Source organism: Salmo salar, chromosome ssa03 (genome assembly GCF_905237065.1).
Source record: "Salmo salar chromosome ssa03, Ssal_v3.1, whole genome shotgun sequence".
Classification (NCBI taxonomy): domain Eukaryota; kingdom Metazoa; phylum Chordata; class Actinopteri; order Salmoniformes; family Salmonidae; genus Salmo; species Salmo salar.
The window spans coordinates 94034470-94052436 of NC_059444.1; the positions used below are offsets into that span (position 1 = coordinate 94034470).

The following is a 17967-nucleotide window of genomic DNA, read 5'->3' on the forward strand; positions in this document are numbered from 1 at the left end:
ACCTTTTGAACAAATTCCTATATTGAAATTCCCCTAGCCATAAATACATTTGTAGACTGGCCTAAAACAATTAATTTCAGTTAGTCTAGAAATTGCAATGAGTGGGTTTCAAAGTGAAACAAAATTAGAGGATATGGGCAATCTAGACCTTTTGTCATCCGCCCAAACGTTTATTCACACTGAGAAAATTATATTACACTGGCCCGGGTTGAACCGGGCAATGGCCCGTCACATCATCGGGCGAAAACTGCGAGGGAGGAGCAGCCTTCTCAAATCAAACAGCAATCTGCGCCGCTCGGTCATGTTGTCAACAAGGCAGCTAGGTGCATCGTCCAAAAACATTCATCTCTTTTCCATAAAATAAATGTAAGAATTTTCATACTAGTTTTCATTGGGAAGGCAGATAAATCGTTTTTATCAAAAGCAATCACTTTTGTATGTAAAATACAGAACCCTATTCATCACTCCATGTGCTTGAATACGTCACTTTTGTTTTCAGCCGACTTCGCCGTCGTCGGCCAGAGCGGGTTACCTGGCTCAGGCCCGGGAGGCAGCCCGGTTCCAAAACGAATGCAATCACTTTTCACTCGGTTTAAACTCCACACACCGCGGTAACCAGGCCAGATAAACGAACCCCCTCATTGTGCTAGCCCTGTGCGCGCTCACACACCCACGTTATCGTAATCGCGCCCCGCCCCGTCCGCGAGTAGACTCTAGTCGCTAGCCTCAAACCAACTCTCTCTACTGTATCGATGAAGTTGTTTCAAAGATGGCGGATTTCCTGCCGTCCCGGTCCGTTTTATCTGTATGTTTTCCAAACTGTCTCCTCACGAGTAACGAGGCAGAACAATTAAGGAAATCTAAAGAAATAGACAAAAGTATTTCGCGGGATAAGACGTATGTGAAGCGGCTGGTGAAGATTCTGCTACTCGGAGCGGGAGAAAGCGGCAAGTCCACTTTCCTGAAGCAGATGCGCATCATCCATGGTCAGGACTTCGATCAAAGGGCCAAAGAAGAGTTCAAGGCCACGATTTTTAGTAATGTAATTAAAGGTAAGGCACCTTAGGTTGTTCGTTGTACTTTATAAAACGCCACTGGTGAGTTTTTCGGGGCCTTTGTTGACTTATTTGCTCTGTTCAAGAGTTCATGTCTGAGTGGGAAGTAGCCAGCTAGCTAGCATGCTAACAGTAGCCGTAACTTGTGCTTGGTATGTTTGCTAACTAGCTATGTTGAGAGGACGGGCGTACTCACATCTGTTTCTTCGCTAGCCTAGTTAGCTAGCTAACACACACAAAGCTAGAAGAAACGCCCATGTTATTTGAAAGTGTTTGTGCACAGTGGGATTTGAAGAGATGAGGCCACACAGACAGAGCGGGGTTTCCCATTGAACATGATTCAGTTGTCTAAGTATATCTCCTGATATCACGCGTATTGTTTGTCCCATGTCAGTATTATTCAGGGGTTGGAAAATAGTATGACAGTTTATCAGCTGTTTTTATCAGGCAGTTTACCAGCTAGCAGTAAGCTTTGGCTAGCTAATGCGATAGCTAGCTTTGTTGCTGTAGTTAACTTATTTATACACTTATTTGAGTGTTTTTAGAAACATGAATCTTGAACAGTCATAGTGAAATAACTTGGTAGCTAATTTGGAAATCAGAAAGCTTAAAATTGTTTTAATCACAGCGGATATAACTAGATGAAGTATATCATAACCATCATTAAACATATTTTAGAAAACGTCATGCCATATATCTGACTTTTCATGTTATGGAAACCTAACCGTATACGAGGATGGGCATCCTAAGGGATTCAAATGTGGAGACGGATAATAAACTGTTGAAAATGTTTAGGGTGGTTACTGAAGGCAAATATGTAATTAGTAACTCCTTGTTCGTTGGTACGGAGTGTATACTGAACGAAAATATAAACGCAACTATTAAATATTTTACTGAGTTAGTTCATAGAAGAACATAAGTGAATTGAAATAAATTCGTTAGGCCCTAATCTATGGATTTCACGACTGGAATACAGATTCATCTGTTGGTCACAGATACCTTAAAAAATGGGCCTCAGGAACTCGTCACAGTATCTCTGTGCATTCAAATTGCCACCTGTAAAATGCAATTGTGTTCGTTGTCTGGTAGCTTATGCCTGCCCATACCATAGCCCCACCACCATGGGGCATTCTGTTCAAAACGCTGACATCAGCAAACCGCTCGCCCACAGACGCACCATGCATGTGGTCTGCGGTTGTGAGGCCGGTTGGACATACTGTCCCCAAAAAATTAAATGACCTAGGCGGCTTATGGTAGAGAAATTAACATTCAATTCTTGGCAAAGAAGAAATGCTCAATAACAGGGGTGTAAACAAATTTGTGCACAACATTTGAGAGAAATGTGCTTTTTGTGCATATGGAACATTTCTGGGATCTTTTTATTTCAGCTCATGAAACATGGGACCGGCACTTTACATGTTGCATGTATATTTTTGTTCAGTGTATAATGTGTGAATATATGTAGCTATAGAAACAAGAGGTGGCTGGTGGGAGAAGCTATAGGAGGACAGGCTCATTGGAATGGAACTGAGTCAAATCTGTGGTTTCCATATGTTTGATACCATTCCATTTATTCCATTCCAGCCATTACAATGAATCCGTCCTCCTATAGTTCCTCCCATGAGCCTCCTCTGATAGAAACCTTGGAACAGAATGTTTCTTCAAACCTGCACTATAAAGGTGTTTACACACGAGCAGCACTAAATGGCAGTTGAACCGCGAGAAAATCTGGCTACCGTGTAGAGACGAGCGGTCCCGGTTGTTGTCAGCTTGAATATTGTCATTAAAACATTGTTTGATTGGTTGGCAAGATGAACTCTGTGAATTGGTCACCATGTGCTACGGCCGCTCAAGACTTCAGCTAATTTCATCTTCTGGTGCTGAGCCAGCTGTGAGCGAGCACCACGAACCTTGCCACTTCCGTTTTGGCACACGCCGCCCTACTGTTATTGAACTCTATGAGACCTTTGCCGGTTGCCACGGCCCGTCTGTAAACGTGGCGACTCTGCTGTGGTAGACAGTATACAAGACGCGCTTCCGCATAGCCTACCACTGTCAATCACAGCAGAGTTATTATAGGCACCGGTTTGGAGAAAAGTTAGGTTCAGGCAGTTTCCATACAGATATCCACACATTATACAATCGGGACCGATGGACAAGGAATCACGGATTATTGATATACCTTCAGTAACAGGATTTTCGTTAAAAGTACATCCCCTTAAAAATGTGGCAGTTATTTTTTGGGCTTCAGCATTTTAACCAGTTACGACGCCCATGCGCGGAAGCACTGCGTCCTTTATAGGGCAACTCGAGACCATGTTGTTTTGAGGCAGCGATAAGATGTGATCACTCATATTCCAATTGTTTGTATTCAGTCTGTCAAACTTGCTAGCTAGATCAATTGGCTACTTTGTTTCTTACCTAGCTATTTCTTATTTTACTGTAAATAATCTTTACTTGTCGAAGCCCCCCGAATGTTGAGTGTTTAGTTGAAAGTTCAACACCAGTGGATTTCAGTCATGTTTTGGTAGACTGAGGCATTAGGCTTAGCTGTATAAAATCTGAAGAGAGAGAACATGAGGGGTGTTTCTGCCTCCAACTTGCGTGGTCATACCTGGTCTGATAGTCGTGACAACCCAGCCCTGCACACACTAGTCAACGATATTACCAGAGATGTACAGCAGTACCACAGTCAGATAACTCCTGTTATGTAAACAAACATATTTTATGCGGGGGGGAACCACTCTGGGTGGTTTCCCCCCCCCTAGTTGGCTACTTTGTTCATTACGCAGACTACTTTAGGTTTCCTGGAACACACTGGTTTGTTAGTGTAGCAGTCCTGAGGAAATAAATTAATTGTCAACTATACAATTATAGTCATTGTGTTTTTTTGACAACTTTTCCTTTGTGAGTCATTGATCACAATGAAGCTATTTATCTTAGATCTGTCATACATAGACTAAACTCTTCCATTAATGTCTTCTTGACAGGTGCACACACCGTTTCTTACAACTCCTATTAAAGGACCATGTTGAGTCATTGTGTTCATTTTAGATGGGTACTTTACTGTTATTTGTTCATCAGACAGAGGATGTCCCCAGTAGCTCTGTCTGTGTGGGTGGGTGCAGGGGGTTCCCAGCCTCACACGATGATGTCATATCCTTACTGTGAAATGCATGAAGGAGGGGGATATATTTATTTATTTGAGGTCGACCGATTAGGATTTTTCACCGCCGATACCGATTATTGGAGGACCAAAAAAAGCCTATACTGATTAATCGGGCGATTATTATTATGCTTTTATTTTAATATGTGTATATTTTAATATGTGTGTGTATGTATGTGTATATATATATATTTATATACATACATACATACACACACACACACACACACACACACACACACACACACACACACAGCTCTGAAGTGACAACGATACTGAAGAGTCTGCTTAGGAGACAAATACTCTCAACTGTTTGAATAATAAAAATAGAATTTAAGTTAACTGTGATGAATGCTGAAAACAAAAACTGTAATTTCTATATGCAGGAAATCCTATTTTAATAATGGGCATGGTAAGAATTGACTACCAAAGTGCGAGTCATAATTCCCATGACACCGTCTAGCAAAATCTGAAAAGCGGTTCCTTCATTTATTCCATAGGATATTTTTAGATTAACTTAAAATAAGGTCTGTGTTTGGTTTAGGCTTACACCACCTTGCCAATTTTATAACTGTGTAGATATCCATAGGATATAACTCTGATCAATATAAGCGAAGATAATTTGTTTTGTAGAGTGGATTTATGAAAATATGTTGACAAACGTTACCTAGGGAGATTTACACGGGTATCAAAACGCCGAGGCGGTTTAAGCACAAAACACAGACCTTATTTGAAGTAGATCAAGACATTCTCTATGGAAGACATGAACGGTAAAATAACGAAGGAACCCCTTTCAAGTTCAGCCGCAAGTTATTACAGGAATTATGACGTGTCCACTATTTCTCTCTAAACCATATATCTTTGACTATTACAAGCCTGCTGCTGCCTACCACCGCTCAGTCAGACTGCTCTATCAAATATCAAATCATAGACTTAACTATAATATAATAAACCTTAGGTCATTAATATGGTCAAATCCCGAAACTAGCATCTCGAAAATATTATTCTTTCAGTGACATACGGAACCGTTCCGTATTTTATCTAACGGGTGGCATCCGTAAGTCTAAATATTCCTGTTACATCGCACAACCTACAATGTTATTTCATAGTTCCGTAAAATTCTGGCAAATTAGTTCGCAACGAGACAGATTCTGTATACCCTGACTCTGCGTGCAACGAACGCAAGAGAACTGACACAATTTCACCTGGTTAATATTGCCTGCTAACCTGGATTTCTTTTAGCTAAATATGCAGGTTTAAAAATATATACTTGTGTATTGATTTTTAAGAAAGACATTGATGTTTATGGTTAGGTACACGTTGGAGCAATGACGGTCCTTTTTCGTGAATGCGCACCACATCGATTATATGCAACGCAGGACACGTTAGATAAACTAGTAATATCATCAACCATGTGTAGTTAACTAGTGATTATGATTGATTGATTGTTTTTTATAAGATAAGTTTAATGCTAGCTAGCAACTTACCTTGGCAACGTAAAGCAGGTGGTTAGAGCGTTGGGCTAGTTAACGTAAGGTTGCATCCTCAAGCTGACAAGGTAAAAATCTGTTGTTCTGCCCCTGAACAAGGCAGTTAACCCACCGTTCCTAGGCCGTCATTAAAAATAAGAATGTGTTCTTTAACTGACTTGCCTAGTTAAAAAAAGTTAAAAAAAAAAATAATAAATGACATCGGTGGCCAAAAATACCGATTACCGATTGTTATGAATTCTTGAAATCGGCCCTAATTAATCGGCCATTCCAATTTATATCTCAGACAGACAGGAGGTTAGGTCCTAACTGAGGGTGATTGGCTGAGCCCAGGCAGGATCCCCATGAGGAACGCTGTGTATTGTCTTCTATGACAGATGAATGATGTGAGTCCTGAGGTTCGTCCCAAATAGCTCCCTATACACTGTACTAACGTTTTAACCAGCGCCCTATGGACCCTGGTATAAAGTAGTATGGGAAAGGGGGAAAAAAATTATGAAATGTATGCACTCACTACTGTAAGTCGCTCTGGATAAGAGCGTCTGCTAAAATGACTAAAATGTTTTAAAAAAATGTAAAAAGTAGTGCACCATTTGGGGACGAAGCCCCTGATGACGCTGCTCTATTCTCATCGTCAGCGTCCCTCAGACAGGAAATATAGATATAGCCTATAGACCTGGTGGTCAAAGGCCTGTTTTTAGGACGTTATCTCATCTGTCTTCTATTTGTAAACAAAGGGCCATGGCTCATCATGTTATGATTGAAATTCTTTAATCCATCTCTAAATCTACCTCCATTAAGTCTTCATTTCTGACCTGAGGGGGGTGTGTGTGTGTGTGTTTTAGCTAAATAAATGGTCTGTCCCTGTCTCCTAAATCTTGTTCTACTTATTTACATTCTACAGGCCTGTTTTTCTGCACTGTATTTTATCCCTAAGAAGTGATACTATCTCCCCTCCCTTTGTCTCTCTGGAAGAACAGCCTAGTGCATGTCTGGATACTATAGCCTAACTCTAGACGTGCCACCCTGTTCCCTAGATAGTGTACTACTTTTTGACCTGGGCCCATAGGGGGTCTGGTCAGAAGTAGTGCACTATATGGGGAATAGGGTGCCATGTGGGCCAACATGCGTTTTGTAGCATTAATGACATTGGCAGATTTTGGTCCAGCCGACTCGTGAGGAGCTAGCAGGGGCCTCGAGTGTTGCACTTCCTCTTGTGAGGTCATAGATGGATGGAAGGGTGGTGTTAGATCTAGGCTGAACTCTCCCAGCAGTGAGTCATCACTTTCAGTTATTAAACAGAGATGTTAGAACAACTTTATTTTAAAGCCTCTGAGTCTGTGCTGATCTAGGATCAGATACCCCTGTGTTATTCATTGATCTAATAGGCAGAACTGATCCTAGACCAGCACTGTCTCCTACTCTGAGATGCTTTGTGAATATGTGCTATGAACACCTGTTCAGTCTAGGACAGGGTTGCCCAACTCTCTTCCTGGAGATCTACCATCCTGTGGGTTCAGTCCAACCCTCTTCCTGGAGATCTACCATCCTGTGGGTTCAGTCCAACCCTCTTCCTGGAGATCTACCATCCTGTGGGTTCAGTCCAACCCTCTTCCTGGAGATCTACCATCCTGTGGGTTCAGTCCAACCCTCTTCCTGGAGATCTACCATCCTGTGGGTTCAGTCCAACCCTCTTCCTGGAGATCTACCATCCTGTGGGTTCAGTCCAACCCTCTTCCTGGAGATCTACCATCCTGTGGGTTCAGTCCAACCCTCTTCCTGGAGATCTACCGTCCTGTGGGTTCAGTCCAACCCTCTTCCTGGAGATCTACCATCCTGTGGGTTCAGTCCAACCCTCTTCCTGGAGATCTACCATCCTGTGGGTTCAGTCCAACCCTCTTCCTGGAGATCTACTGTCCTGTAGGTTTTCAGTCCAACCCTAATTTAGCATATCTGATTCAGCTAGTTAAGGTCTTGTTGAGCAGCTAATTAGTAGAATCAGGTGTGTTTAAATTAGGGTTGGACTGAAAACCCACAGGATGGTAGATCTCCAGGAAGAGGGTTGGACTGAACCCACAGGATGGTAGATCTCCAGGAAGAGGGTTGGACTGAACCCACAGGACGTTAGATCTCCAGGAAGAGGGTTGGACTGAACCCACAGGACGTTAGATCTTCAGGAAGAGGGTTGGACTGAACCCACAGGATGGTAGATCTCCAGGAAGAGGGTTGGACTGAACCCACAGGACGTTAGATCTCCAGGAAGAGGGTTGGACTGAACCCACAGGATGGTAGATCTCCAGGAAGAGGGTTGGACTGAACCCACAGGACGTTAGATCTCCAGGAAGAGGGTTGGACTGAACCCACAGGATGGTAGATCTCCAGGAAGAGGGTTGGACTGAACCCACAGGACGTTAGATCTCCAGGAAGAGGGTTGGACTGAACCCACAGGATGGTAGATCTCCAGGAAGAGGGTTGGACTGAACCCACAGGACGGTAGATCTCCAGGAAGAGGGTTGGACTGAACCCACAGGATGGTAGATCTCCAGGAAGAGGGTTGGACTGAACCCACAGGATGGTAGATCTCCAGGAAGAGGGTTGGACTGAACCCACAGGATGGTAGATCTCCAGGAAGAGGGTTGGACTGAACCCACAGGATGGTAGATCTCCAGGAAGAGGGTTGGACAGCCCTGGTCTGTGGTCTTTGGGTTTGATAGAACAGGTTGATTTCCAGGAGTCAATCTGTTTAGTCCTGTCTGAATATCTGTTTAGTTCTGTCTTAATAACTGGCTAGTCCTTTCTGAATATCTGTTTAGTCCTGTCTGAATAACTGGCTAGTCCTGTCTGAATATCTGTTTAGTCCTGTCTGAATAACTGGTTGATACCCTGTAAGCCCTGAGCTGATCCTGCCTCTGCGTCCCCAATGCCACCCTATTCCCTACATAGTGCACTATGTTTGAGCAGAGCCCTATGTGCCAAAGTCAAAGACTTGATGATTAGTTGTCTAATTGAATCCGGTGTGGCAGTTTAGGGCCCAAGGAGAGAGAGAAGGGAAACCCTGATGTAAGGAATCGGGTTCCATTTGAGCCTGTCATCTGCTCTGATCCACAGAGGCTGCTGCTGCCTCGTCTCAGCCCTCTGCTCTGATCCACAGAGGCTGCTGCCTCGTCTCAGCCCTCTGCTCTGATCCACAAAGGCTGCTGCTGCCTCGTCTCAGCCCTCTGCTCTGATCCACAGAGGCTGCTGCCTCGTCTCAGCCCTCTGCTCTGATCCACAAAGGCTGCTGCTGCCTCGTCTCAGCCCTCTGCTCTGATCCACAAAGGCTGCTGCTGCCTCGTCTCAGCCCTCTGCTCTGATCCACAGAGGCTACTGCCTCGTCTCAGCCCTCTGCTCTGATCCACAAAGGCTGCTGCTGCCTCGTCTCAGCCCTCTGCTCTGATCCACAGAGGCTGCTGCCTCGTCTCAGCCCTCTGCTCTGATCCACAGAGGCGGCTGCTGCCTCGTCTCAGCCCTCTGCTCTGATCCACAGAGGCTGCTGCTGCCTCGTCTCAGCCCTCTGCTCTGATCCACAAAGGCTGCTTCTGCCTCGTCTCAGCCCTCTGCTCTGATCCACAGAGGCTGCTGCCTCGTCTCAGCCCTCTGCTCTGATCCACAGAGGCTGCTGCCTCGTCTCAGCCCTCTGCTCTGATCCACAAAGGCTGCTGCTGCCTCGTCTCAGCCCTCTGCTCTGATCCACAGAGGCTACTGCCTCGTCTCAGCCCTCTGCTCTGATCCACAGAGGCGGCTGCTGCCTCGTCTCAGCCCTCTGCTCTGATCCACAGAGGCTGCTGCTGCCTCGTCTCAGCCCTCTGCTCTGATCCACAGAGGCTGCTGCTGTCTCTGCTCTGATCCACAGAGGCTGCTGCTGCCTCTGCTCTGATCCACAGAGGCTGCTGCTGCCTCTGCTCTGATCCACAGAGGCTGCTGCTGCCTCTGCTCTGATCCACAGAGGCTGCTGCTGCCTCTGCTCTGATCCACAGAGGCTGCTGCTGCCTCTGCTCTGATCCACAGAGGCTGCTGCTGCCTCTGCTCTGATCCACAGAGGCTGCTGCTGCCTCTGCTCTGATCCACAGAGGCTGCTGCTGCCTCTGCTCTGATCCACAGAGGCTGCTGCTGCCTCTGCTCTGATCCACAGAGGCTGCTGCTGCCTCTGCTCTGATCCACAGAGGCTGCTGCTGCCTCTGCTCTGATCCACAGAGGCTGCTGCTGCCTCTGCTCTGATCCACAGAGGCTGCTGCTGCCTCTGCTCTGATCCACAGAGGCTGCTGCTGCCTCTGCTCTGATCCACAGAGGCTGCTGCTGCCTCTGCTCTGATCCACAGAGGCTGCTGCTGCCTCTGCTCTGATCCACAGAGGCTGCTGCTGCCTCTGCTCTGATCCACAGAGGCTGCTGCTGCCTCTGCTCTGATCCACAGAGGCTGCTGCTGCCTCTGCTCTGATCCACAGAGGCTGCTGCTGCCTCTGCTCTGATCCACAGAGGCTGCTGCTGCCTCTGCTCTGATCCACAGAGGCTGCTGCTGCCTCTGCTCTGATCCACAGAGGCTGCTGCTGCCTCTGCTCTGATCCACAGAGGCTGCTGCTGCCTCTGCTCTGATCCACAGAGGCTGCTGCTGCCTCTGCTCTGATCCACAGAGGCTGCTGCTGCCTCTGCTCTGATCCACAGAGGCTGCTGCTGCCTCTGCTCTGATCCACAGAGGCTGCTGCTGCCTCTGCTCTGATCCACAGAGGCTGCTGCTGCCTCTGCTCTGATCCACAGAGGCTGCTGCTGCCTCTGCTCTGATCCACAGAGGCTGCTGCTGCCTCTGCTCTGATCCACAGAGGCTGCTGCTGCCTCTGCTCTGATCCACAGAGGCTGCTGCTGCCTCTGCTCTGATCCACAGAGGCTGCTGCTGCCTCTGCTCTGATCCACAGAGGCTGCTGCTGCCTCTGCTCTGATCCACAGAGGCTGCTGCTGCCTCTGCTCTGATCCACAGAGGCTGCTGCCTCGTCTCAGCCCTCTGCTCTGATCCACAGAGGCTGCTGCCTCGTCTCAGCCCTCTGCTCTGATCCACAGAGGCTGCTGCCTCGTCTCAGCCCTCTGCTCTGATCCACAGAGGCTGCTGCCTTGTCTCAGCCATGCATGTTGTTTGTATCCTGTTTACCCTCCCGCAGCCTCTTAATGACTACTGCGCTAGGAGACTGTGTGTGTGTGTGTGTGTGTGTGTGTGTGTGTGTGTGTGTGTGTGTGTGTGTGTGTGTGTGTGTGTGTGTGTGAAGCTGTGCCTGTTCGGCCCTAAGGGACTCCAGAAAGGAAATGTGATTCTGACTTTTATGGAACATTGGGAAGGGATTGTTTCTTTACAGCATACTGGTACATCATTCTGTGTCGTGTAGAGAGAGAACAATGTCAGTTGGCATTCTACACAACATTGAATAACTGTGCTGTGTGCCAGCCAGGAGAAACCCTCTGTGTACCTCGCAGAGCCAATGCTCCATTACTTCCCCTGCAGCCAAGTGTTTCTGCTGGGTCAGGGCTTGTTCTGGTATGGATGTGGCGGTGACGAAAGAGCCTCGGCGGCGGTGACGAAAGAGCCTCGGCGGCGGTGACGAAAGAGCCTCGGCGGCGGTGACGAAAGAGCCTCGGCGGCGGTGACGAAAGAGCCTCGGCGGCGGTGACGAAAGAGCCTCGGCGGCGGTGACGAAAGAGCCTCGGCGGCGGTGACGAAAGAGCCTCGGCGGCGGTGACGAAAGAGCCTCGGCGGTGTTTGTTAGCTGCTGTCTAGAGGTCAAAGGTCATTTGAAAACAATGACTGGAGATTGCATCAAGGGAAATACTCAGAATTCCACTGACGTGAAACAGTACACCACACCTCCTGTCCTTAGTGTCAACCACTCAGGTGATCACTTCCTGTGTGTGTGTGTGTGTGTGTGTGTGTGTGGTATATTTTGTGTGTAATAACATCATTAGGCACAGTCTACCAAGAAACCTCAGACCCTAAACTTAAGTGTCTATTCAGTGTTTTCATGTTGTCAGCTGTAGTGTCTGTTTCAGGTACCCCACCTAGCAGAATCTGGGGAGAACACTGTCTGACTTCCAGGGATGGGAGAAAAATGGATACATTAGAGTATTCAATGTATTATTTTTGACAATATTATATCGATTCAAATGCTTTTAGTTGCTAGGTAGCTAATGTTAGCTGCTAGGTAGCGCTTGTCTTCAGTATTAATTCTCCTATAGCTTGGCCTCCGTCTTCTGTTTTTAATTAGTGATCCAATGTGTTTCCAGCACTTTTATTTCCATGACTGATCAAACTCGTTTTTATTATCTCTCTCTCATCCTTCTGCAGCAGACATTTAGTGAGCAGTATGTTCGGATCATCGAAAAACACGTTAAAACCGCAGTATAGAATCTCAGTACATGTCGTATCATGAGTCGTGATGCGTATCGAATCGCGACACTATGGTGCCGATACAATATGTTTCTTGGTAATAGGCTGGGGATTGACAGGATGTCTGGCTTCCCATCATCAACAACACACAAGCCTTTTGAATGTTTGACGTTGTCTGAAAGACCTGCTCATCTTTTACCTATTGGAAGTCTCTTCAGACCTTCATTTACTGATTGATCCCCAGAGAGTTATTTAATTGGTGCATTTATAATCCCCTTTAACCTCTCCAGCGTCTCATCCCGTCAGCGGGATCAAAATCCAGCGAAAAATCATATTGCCAATTAGCATTAAAAAAAATCATAATAAAAAAATATATATATATATATATATATATATATATATTTTTTTTTTATAGATACACCTCTCCTGAATCGACCCACGTCGTCCGATTTCAAAAAGGTTTTACAGGAAAAGCAAATCATTAGATTATGTTAGATGAGTCCATCGTAAAAAGCAGCTTCATAGCCATTTTCCGACCAACCACTTGCATCACATATAATCAAAAAACAGCTAAATGCAGCACTAACCTTTTACAAACTTCATCAGATGACACACCTAGGACATCATGTTATACAATGCATGCATTCTTTTGTTCAATAAAGGTCATATTTATATATAAAAACAGCATTTTACATCGGCGTCTGACGTTGACTAAATAATTTCCCCTGAAATGCGTCCCGGTAAACAATGCTACAATTCCCTAAATTACTATCCGATAACGATTTTTTTAAATTTATATTGTCAATCTAACATTTATAGATGAATATCTCTTGAGAACACCTGTCATACCAGATTTTAAATTAACTTTACTGGGTAATCACACTTTGCGATAAAAGGAGATGCGATACTCAGAAAATGAGCTAATATACAGAGCTCGGCGCCATCTTGGAACAATCGCATGTCACATCTCATCTTGTATAATATTGTCAATAATCGCCTACCTTTAGTTGTCTTCATCAGAAAGCATCCCAGGTCCACAACAGATGTATTTTCGGTCGAAAAAGTCCATACTTCACGTTCCATTAGCCTGCTGTTGGTAGCGCGTCCTAGGGCTCTCTCCAAGCGCAGGGCTGAAGTTCCGGATAAAATAAGATTCTCCCGCCTGTAGGTTCGTTCAAACATGTCAAACGTTGTAAAACATTAATCTTCAGGGCCTGTAACACCAAGAGAGCCAATAAGATTCGAGGGGGATGATTTCATTGCCTTTAAAACCGTTTCCAAAGTTGGGGGTAGACATGGCCGCCGGCGTCATAATGGTGATGGCCCATCCCCTGTGACCAATTTCCAATGACTCTCATTCACTGAGTTTCGACTGTATAAGGCTCAAACCACTGTGAAAAGACTGGCGACATCTAGTGGAAGCAATAGGAAGTGCTCACTGAACCATGGTTAACGGTGTGATTTATAGGGAAAGATGAGAAGTCGAGTCCACAATTCTGAATTCCACTTCCTGTTTCAATCGGTCTCGGGGTTTTGACTGCCATTTGAGTTCTGTTATTCTCACAGACACCATTCAAACAGTTTTAGAAACTTTAGGATGTTTTCTATCCATATATAATAAGCATATGCATGCCCTAGCTTCTGAGTTTGATTAGTAGGCCGTTGAAAATGGGAACGATTTTTTTTCAAAATGCGCTGTGGCGCCCCCTATCCTAGGGTATCCTCAAGAGGATCCTTTAATAATTATTCATCAAGGAACTCGAATGTCCCCGTCATTCTGTCTCTGTAGCTCCTCCGGTCTTTTGTCTCTCTCTCTTTGTGTGTGTGTGTGTGTGTGTGCGCGTGTGTGCTCACTCTCAAAGAAATGACAGTTGAATCTCTGCAGAGAAAGGAACTAAACAGTGATAAGACTGTGGAAGGAGGAAGCTATTATTACCCGTGAGCCCTGTGCTCTAACTCCCAGAGAGGCTCTCTGTTCTGGCCTCCGAAACCCTTAGCTGTGTTTTTATACATTAATATTTGATGGCTCATTAGCATCGTGACTAATGTTTTTCTATGGACGTAGGCTATTGATCGTTAGCATCGTGGCTGTTTTTTCTTTGGGCGTAGGCTATTGATCGTTAGCATCGTGGCTAATGTGTTTCTATGGACGTAGGCTATTGATCGTTAGCATCGGAGCCTAATGCGTGCGATGGATGTTTTGCCATTGATCCTATCCTACATTATTACATCAACAGCCCAGGCCGTGTGTGTGAGAGAGCCCCTGGAAAACAGCCCTGTTTAGTGGGAGAGAGAGAGCGCACCTGGAAAACAGCCCTGTTTAGTGGGAGAGAGAGCCCCTGGAAAACAGCCCTGTTTAGTGAGTGAGTGAGTGAGTGAGTGAGTGAGTGAGTGACTCTCTGACTAAATCTCCATAGTGTCCTCATGCAGTACTATACATTCTACCTGGTAGTCAATATCTGGGGGGGTTTATTAGGTTGTGGCAAAAATCATAATTGTTTTATTTTAAAAATAAAATGTTTAAACCTTTTTATTTAACTAGGCAAGTCAGTTAGGAACAAACTCTTATTTACAATGACGGCCTACCGGGGAACAGTGGGTTAACTGCCTTGTTCAGGGGCAGAACGACAGATTTTTACCTTGTCGGCTCGGGGATTCGATCCAGCAACCCCCTTGATTACTGGTACAATGCTCTAAACACTAGGCTACCTGCCGCCCCATCCTCACTTTACAAATGAATGAGCCAGCCAAAAGCATTTCCTCCTGCAAATATGCTGCTTCTGCTTATAACTATTTGTTGGTCTGTTATGGTATGGAAATACTGGTCTGTAGCTGGCAGCCAGTCTAATTATACTTCTCCTTATCAGTGGTCTGTAGCTGGCAGCCAGTCTAATTATACTACTCCTTATCAGTGCCTTTAGTCCTTCTCTATTTATCACTGTCAGTTAACTTCTTACGGATCATTGGGAAGCTACCATCCCACCTGGCCAACATCCGGTGAAATTGCAGAGCACCAAATTCAAATTACAGAAATCTTAATATTAAACATTCATGAAAATACAAGTGTCATACATTTAAAACCTTAACAACTTGTTAATCCAGCCGCGTCAGATTTCAAAAAGGCTTTACGACGAAAGCACACCATGCAATTATCTGAGGACAGCGCCCCGCACACAAAAGCATTACATATATTTTCCAACCAAGCAGATGCATCACGAAAGTCAGAAATAGTGTTAAAATAAATCACTTACCTTTTGAAGATCTTCATCTGGTTGCAATCACAAGGGTCCCAGCTACATAACAAATGGTCCTTTTGTTCGATAAAGTCCTTCTTTATATCCCAAAAAAGTACGTTTCAATGGCGAGCTTGACTCAGTAATCCACCGGTTTCCCTCGTTCAAAACGCATATAAAATGAATCCCTTAAGTTACCAATAAACTTCTTCTAAACAAGTCAAACAACATTCCTAATCAATCCTCCGGTACCCTATTATGTAAATAAATGATACAATTTAAGACGGAGAATACTGGAGATAAATAACGAAGTTATGCGCACTCACCGGAATGCGCTACAAACACTACAGCCAAAATGGGAGCCACTTAGAAAAACTCCAAATTCTAGCTAATTTTTCAAAAAACAAGCCTGAAACGCTTTCTAAAGACTGTTGACATCTAGTGGAAGCCCTAGGAACTGCAATCTGGGAGGACTTCATTTTATATTCCTATTCCCAGCCATTGTAATCAGATGTGAGCTGGGGAAAAAAAGAAAATTCTGTATGGATTGTCCTTGGGTTTTTGCCTGCCATATCAGTTCTGTTATACTCACAGACATTATTTTAACAGTTTTGGAAACTTTACTGTTTTCTATCCAATACTACAAATGATATGCATATCCTAGCTTCTGGGCCTGAGAAACAGGCAGTTTACTTTGGGCACCTCATTCATCCAAACTTCCGAATACTGCCCCCTAGCCCGAAGAAGTTAACACAATATTAAAACCTCTATGGCTGTAGTAGTAGTGTCCCTGTACTGTGCTTGTCGTTCATCCCAAATGACACCCCATTCCCTTTATAGTGCACTACTTTAGACCAGGACCCTGTATATATGACTCCTTACTGTAGGGGTCTGGGATATCTATAGGCTGTAGCTCTATGTGGCTCTGCTCTCTCTCTCTCTGTGTGTGGCATTTGGAGACTTTACAGAGCCATCCTGGTTGGCACCAAATGTTCCATGAAGACAATAACATTGTCATAGAACCTTTGGCAACATGGTGGCCGTTTTGAAATTCTAAACCTCAAACCAAGTTTATCAAACTCCATAGAAATAAACTTCAAACTTGATACGGTGTCTATGGGCCTCCTCCCGTAGACCTGCCTTGACCCAGTTTCTGGGTGACTTGACTATCCGTTTCAGCCCTATTTTCACTTTTGACTTCAACAAGACTGACTTTGATTGACTCTTAGTCTCAGCAGGACATGAACTGGTCTGTCAGGTTCCTAGAATCTCCCCAGAGAGAGGGGCTGATTAGAGGGGCTGAGGCCAAGGCCAGGTCAAGGAGGGTAGGCGACCTAGGTCCCTGGGCTCAGCTAAGGATAGACTGTCAGAGCTGTCTGTCTCAGGATGTGTGTGTGTGTGTGTGTGTGTTTGACAGAGAGGAGAAAGGAAGGGGAGGAGGGCCCCACCTCTCACCACAGGAACCACACACAAACACTCAGTCACACACCACCTCCATCACCAGCAGTTGGTGTCACGCACACACTCTGGTCACCACACCACCAGACAGTGACACATCCCTGCAGACTTCACGTGGACCAACCCATGTCAACAGCAGTAAGGTGGCAATCTTTATTTTTTTAACCTTTTATATAACTAGGCAAGTTAAGAACAATTTCATTCACGAGGCTACCTGCCGCCCCTCTGACCGCGAGGCTACCTGCCGCCCCTCTGACCGCGAGGCTACCTGCCGCCCCTCTGACCGCGAGGCTACCTGCCGCCCCTCTGACCGCGAGGCTACCTGCCACCCCTCTGACCGCGAGGCTACCTGCCGCCCCTCTGACCGCGAGGCTACCTGCCGCCCCTCTGGCCGCGAGGCTACCTGCCGCCCCTCTGGCCGCGAGGCTACCTGCCGCCCCGGGTTAAGCCATAACGTCACCAGTGTGGGGGTGAGCTGGCTGTGTGTTTCAGGAGGACCAACAGCCCTGTTTTATATACCAGAGAAACAGTGGAACCCATTACACCCCTAAAGTCACTCCCAAATGGCTCCCTATTAAATGTATGTATGTTTCCAAGGTCCCCACAAAGATAAAGGCTATGTTAGGGTTAGGAGTTGGAATGGGAAAGAATATTGTGTCCCCACAAGGATAGTAAAACATGTACTGTGAGTGCATGTGCCTAAAACTATTTGAGTGTGTTCTTGCACTACAGAAGAAACAGGTTTGTGTGTATGACTGTGTCCCTCGCTCTCGCTCCCTTGCCCCCCCCCACCACCACCACCCCCCCTCGGTCTCTCTCTCCAGGGGTGTTGGTGGAAGCATGACCTTCTACTTCATGCCTAGTCATTAGCTCAGTTGGCTAACAGTCAGTGAACTCTCTCCCTCCCAGGGGTGCGTGTGTTGGTGGATGCCAGAGAAAAGCTCCACATCCCGTGGGGAGAGGCGTCCAACCAGAGGCACGGAGAGACCATGATGGGGTTTGACACGAGGTCGGCCAGGATGGCCCACGGCATGGTGGAGACCAGGGTCTTCCTGCAGTACCTGCCCTCCATCCGGGCCCTGTGGGCCGACACGGGCATCCAGGATGCCTACGACAGACGCAGGGAGTTCCAACTGGTGAGGACACACACACACACACACAC

General features: G+C 45.9%; 1 protein-coding gene across 1 annotated transcript in view; it reads left to right on the top strand.

Moving 5' to 3' along the window:
* The first annotated feature begins 706 nt into the window (after nt 1-706).
* LOC106594878 (guanine nucleotide-binding protein subunit alpha-13) overlaps nt 707-17967 on the top strand; it is a 33112-nt gene continuing 15851 nt past the window's right edge. Inside the window, exons 1-2 of the mRNA XM_045715845.1 lie at nt 707-1052; nt 17715-17941. Coding sequence (XP_045571801.1) covers nt 770-1052; nt 17715-17941 — 510 coding nt within the window. The 5' untranslated portion in view covers nt 707-769. The remainder of the gene's footprint in view (nt 1053-17714; nt 17942-17967) is intronic.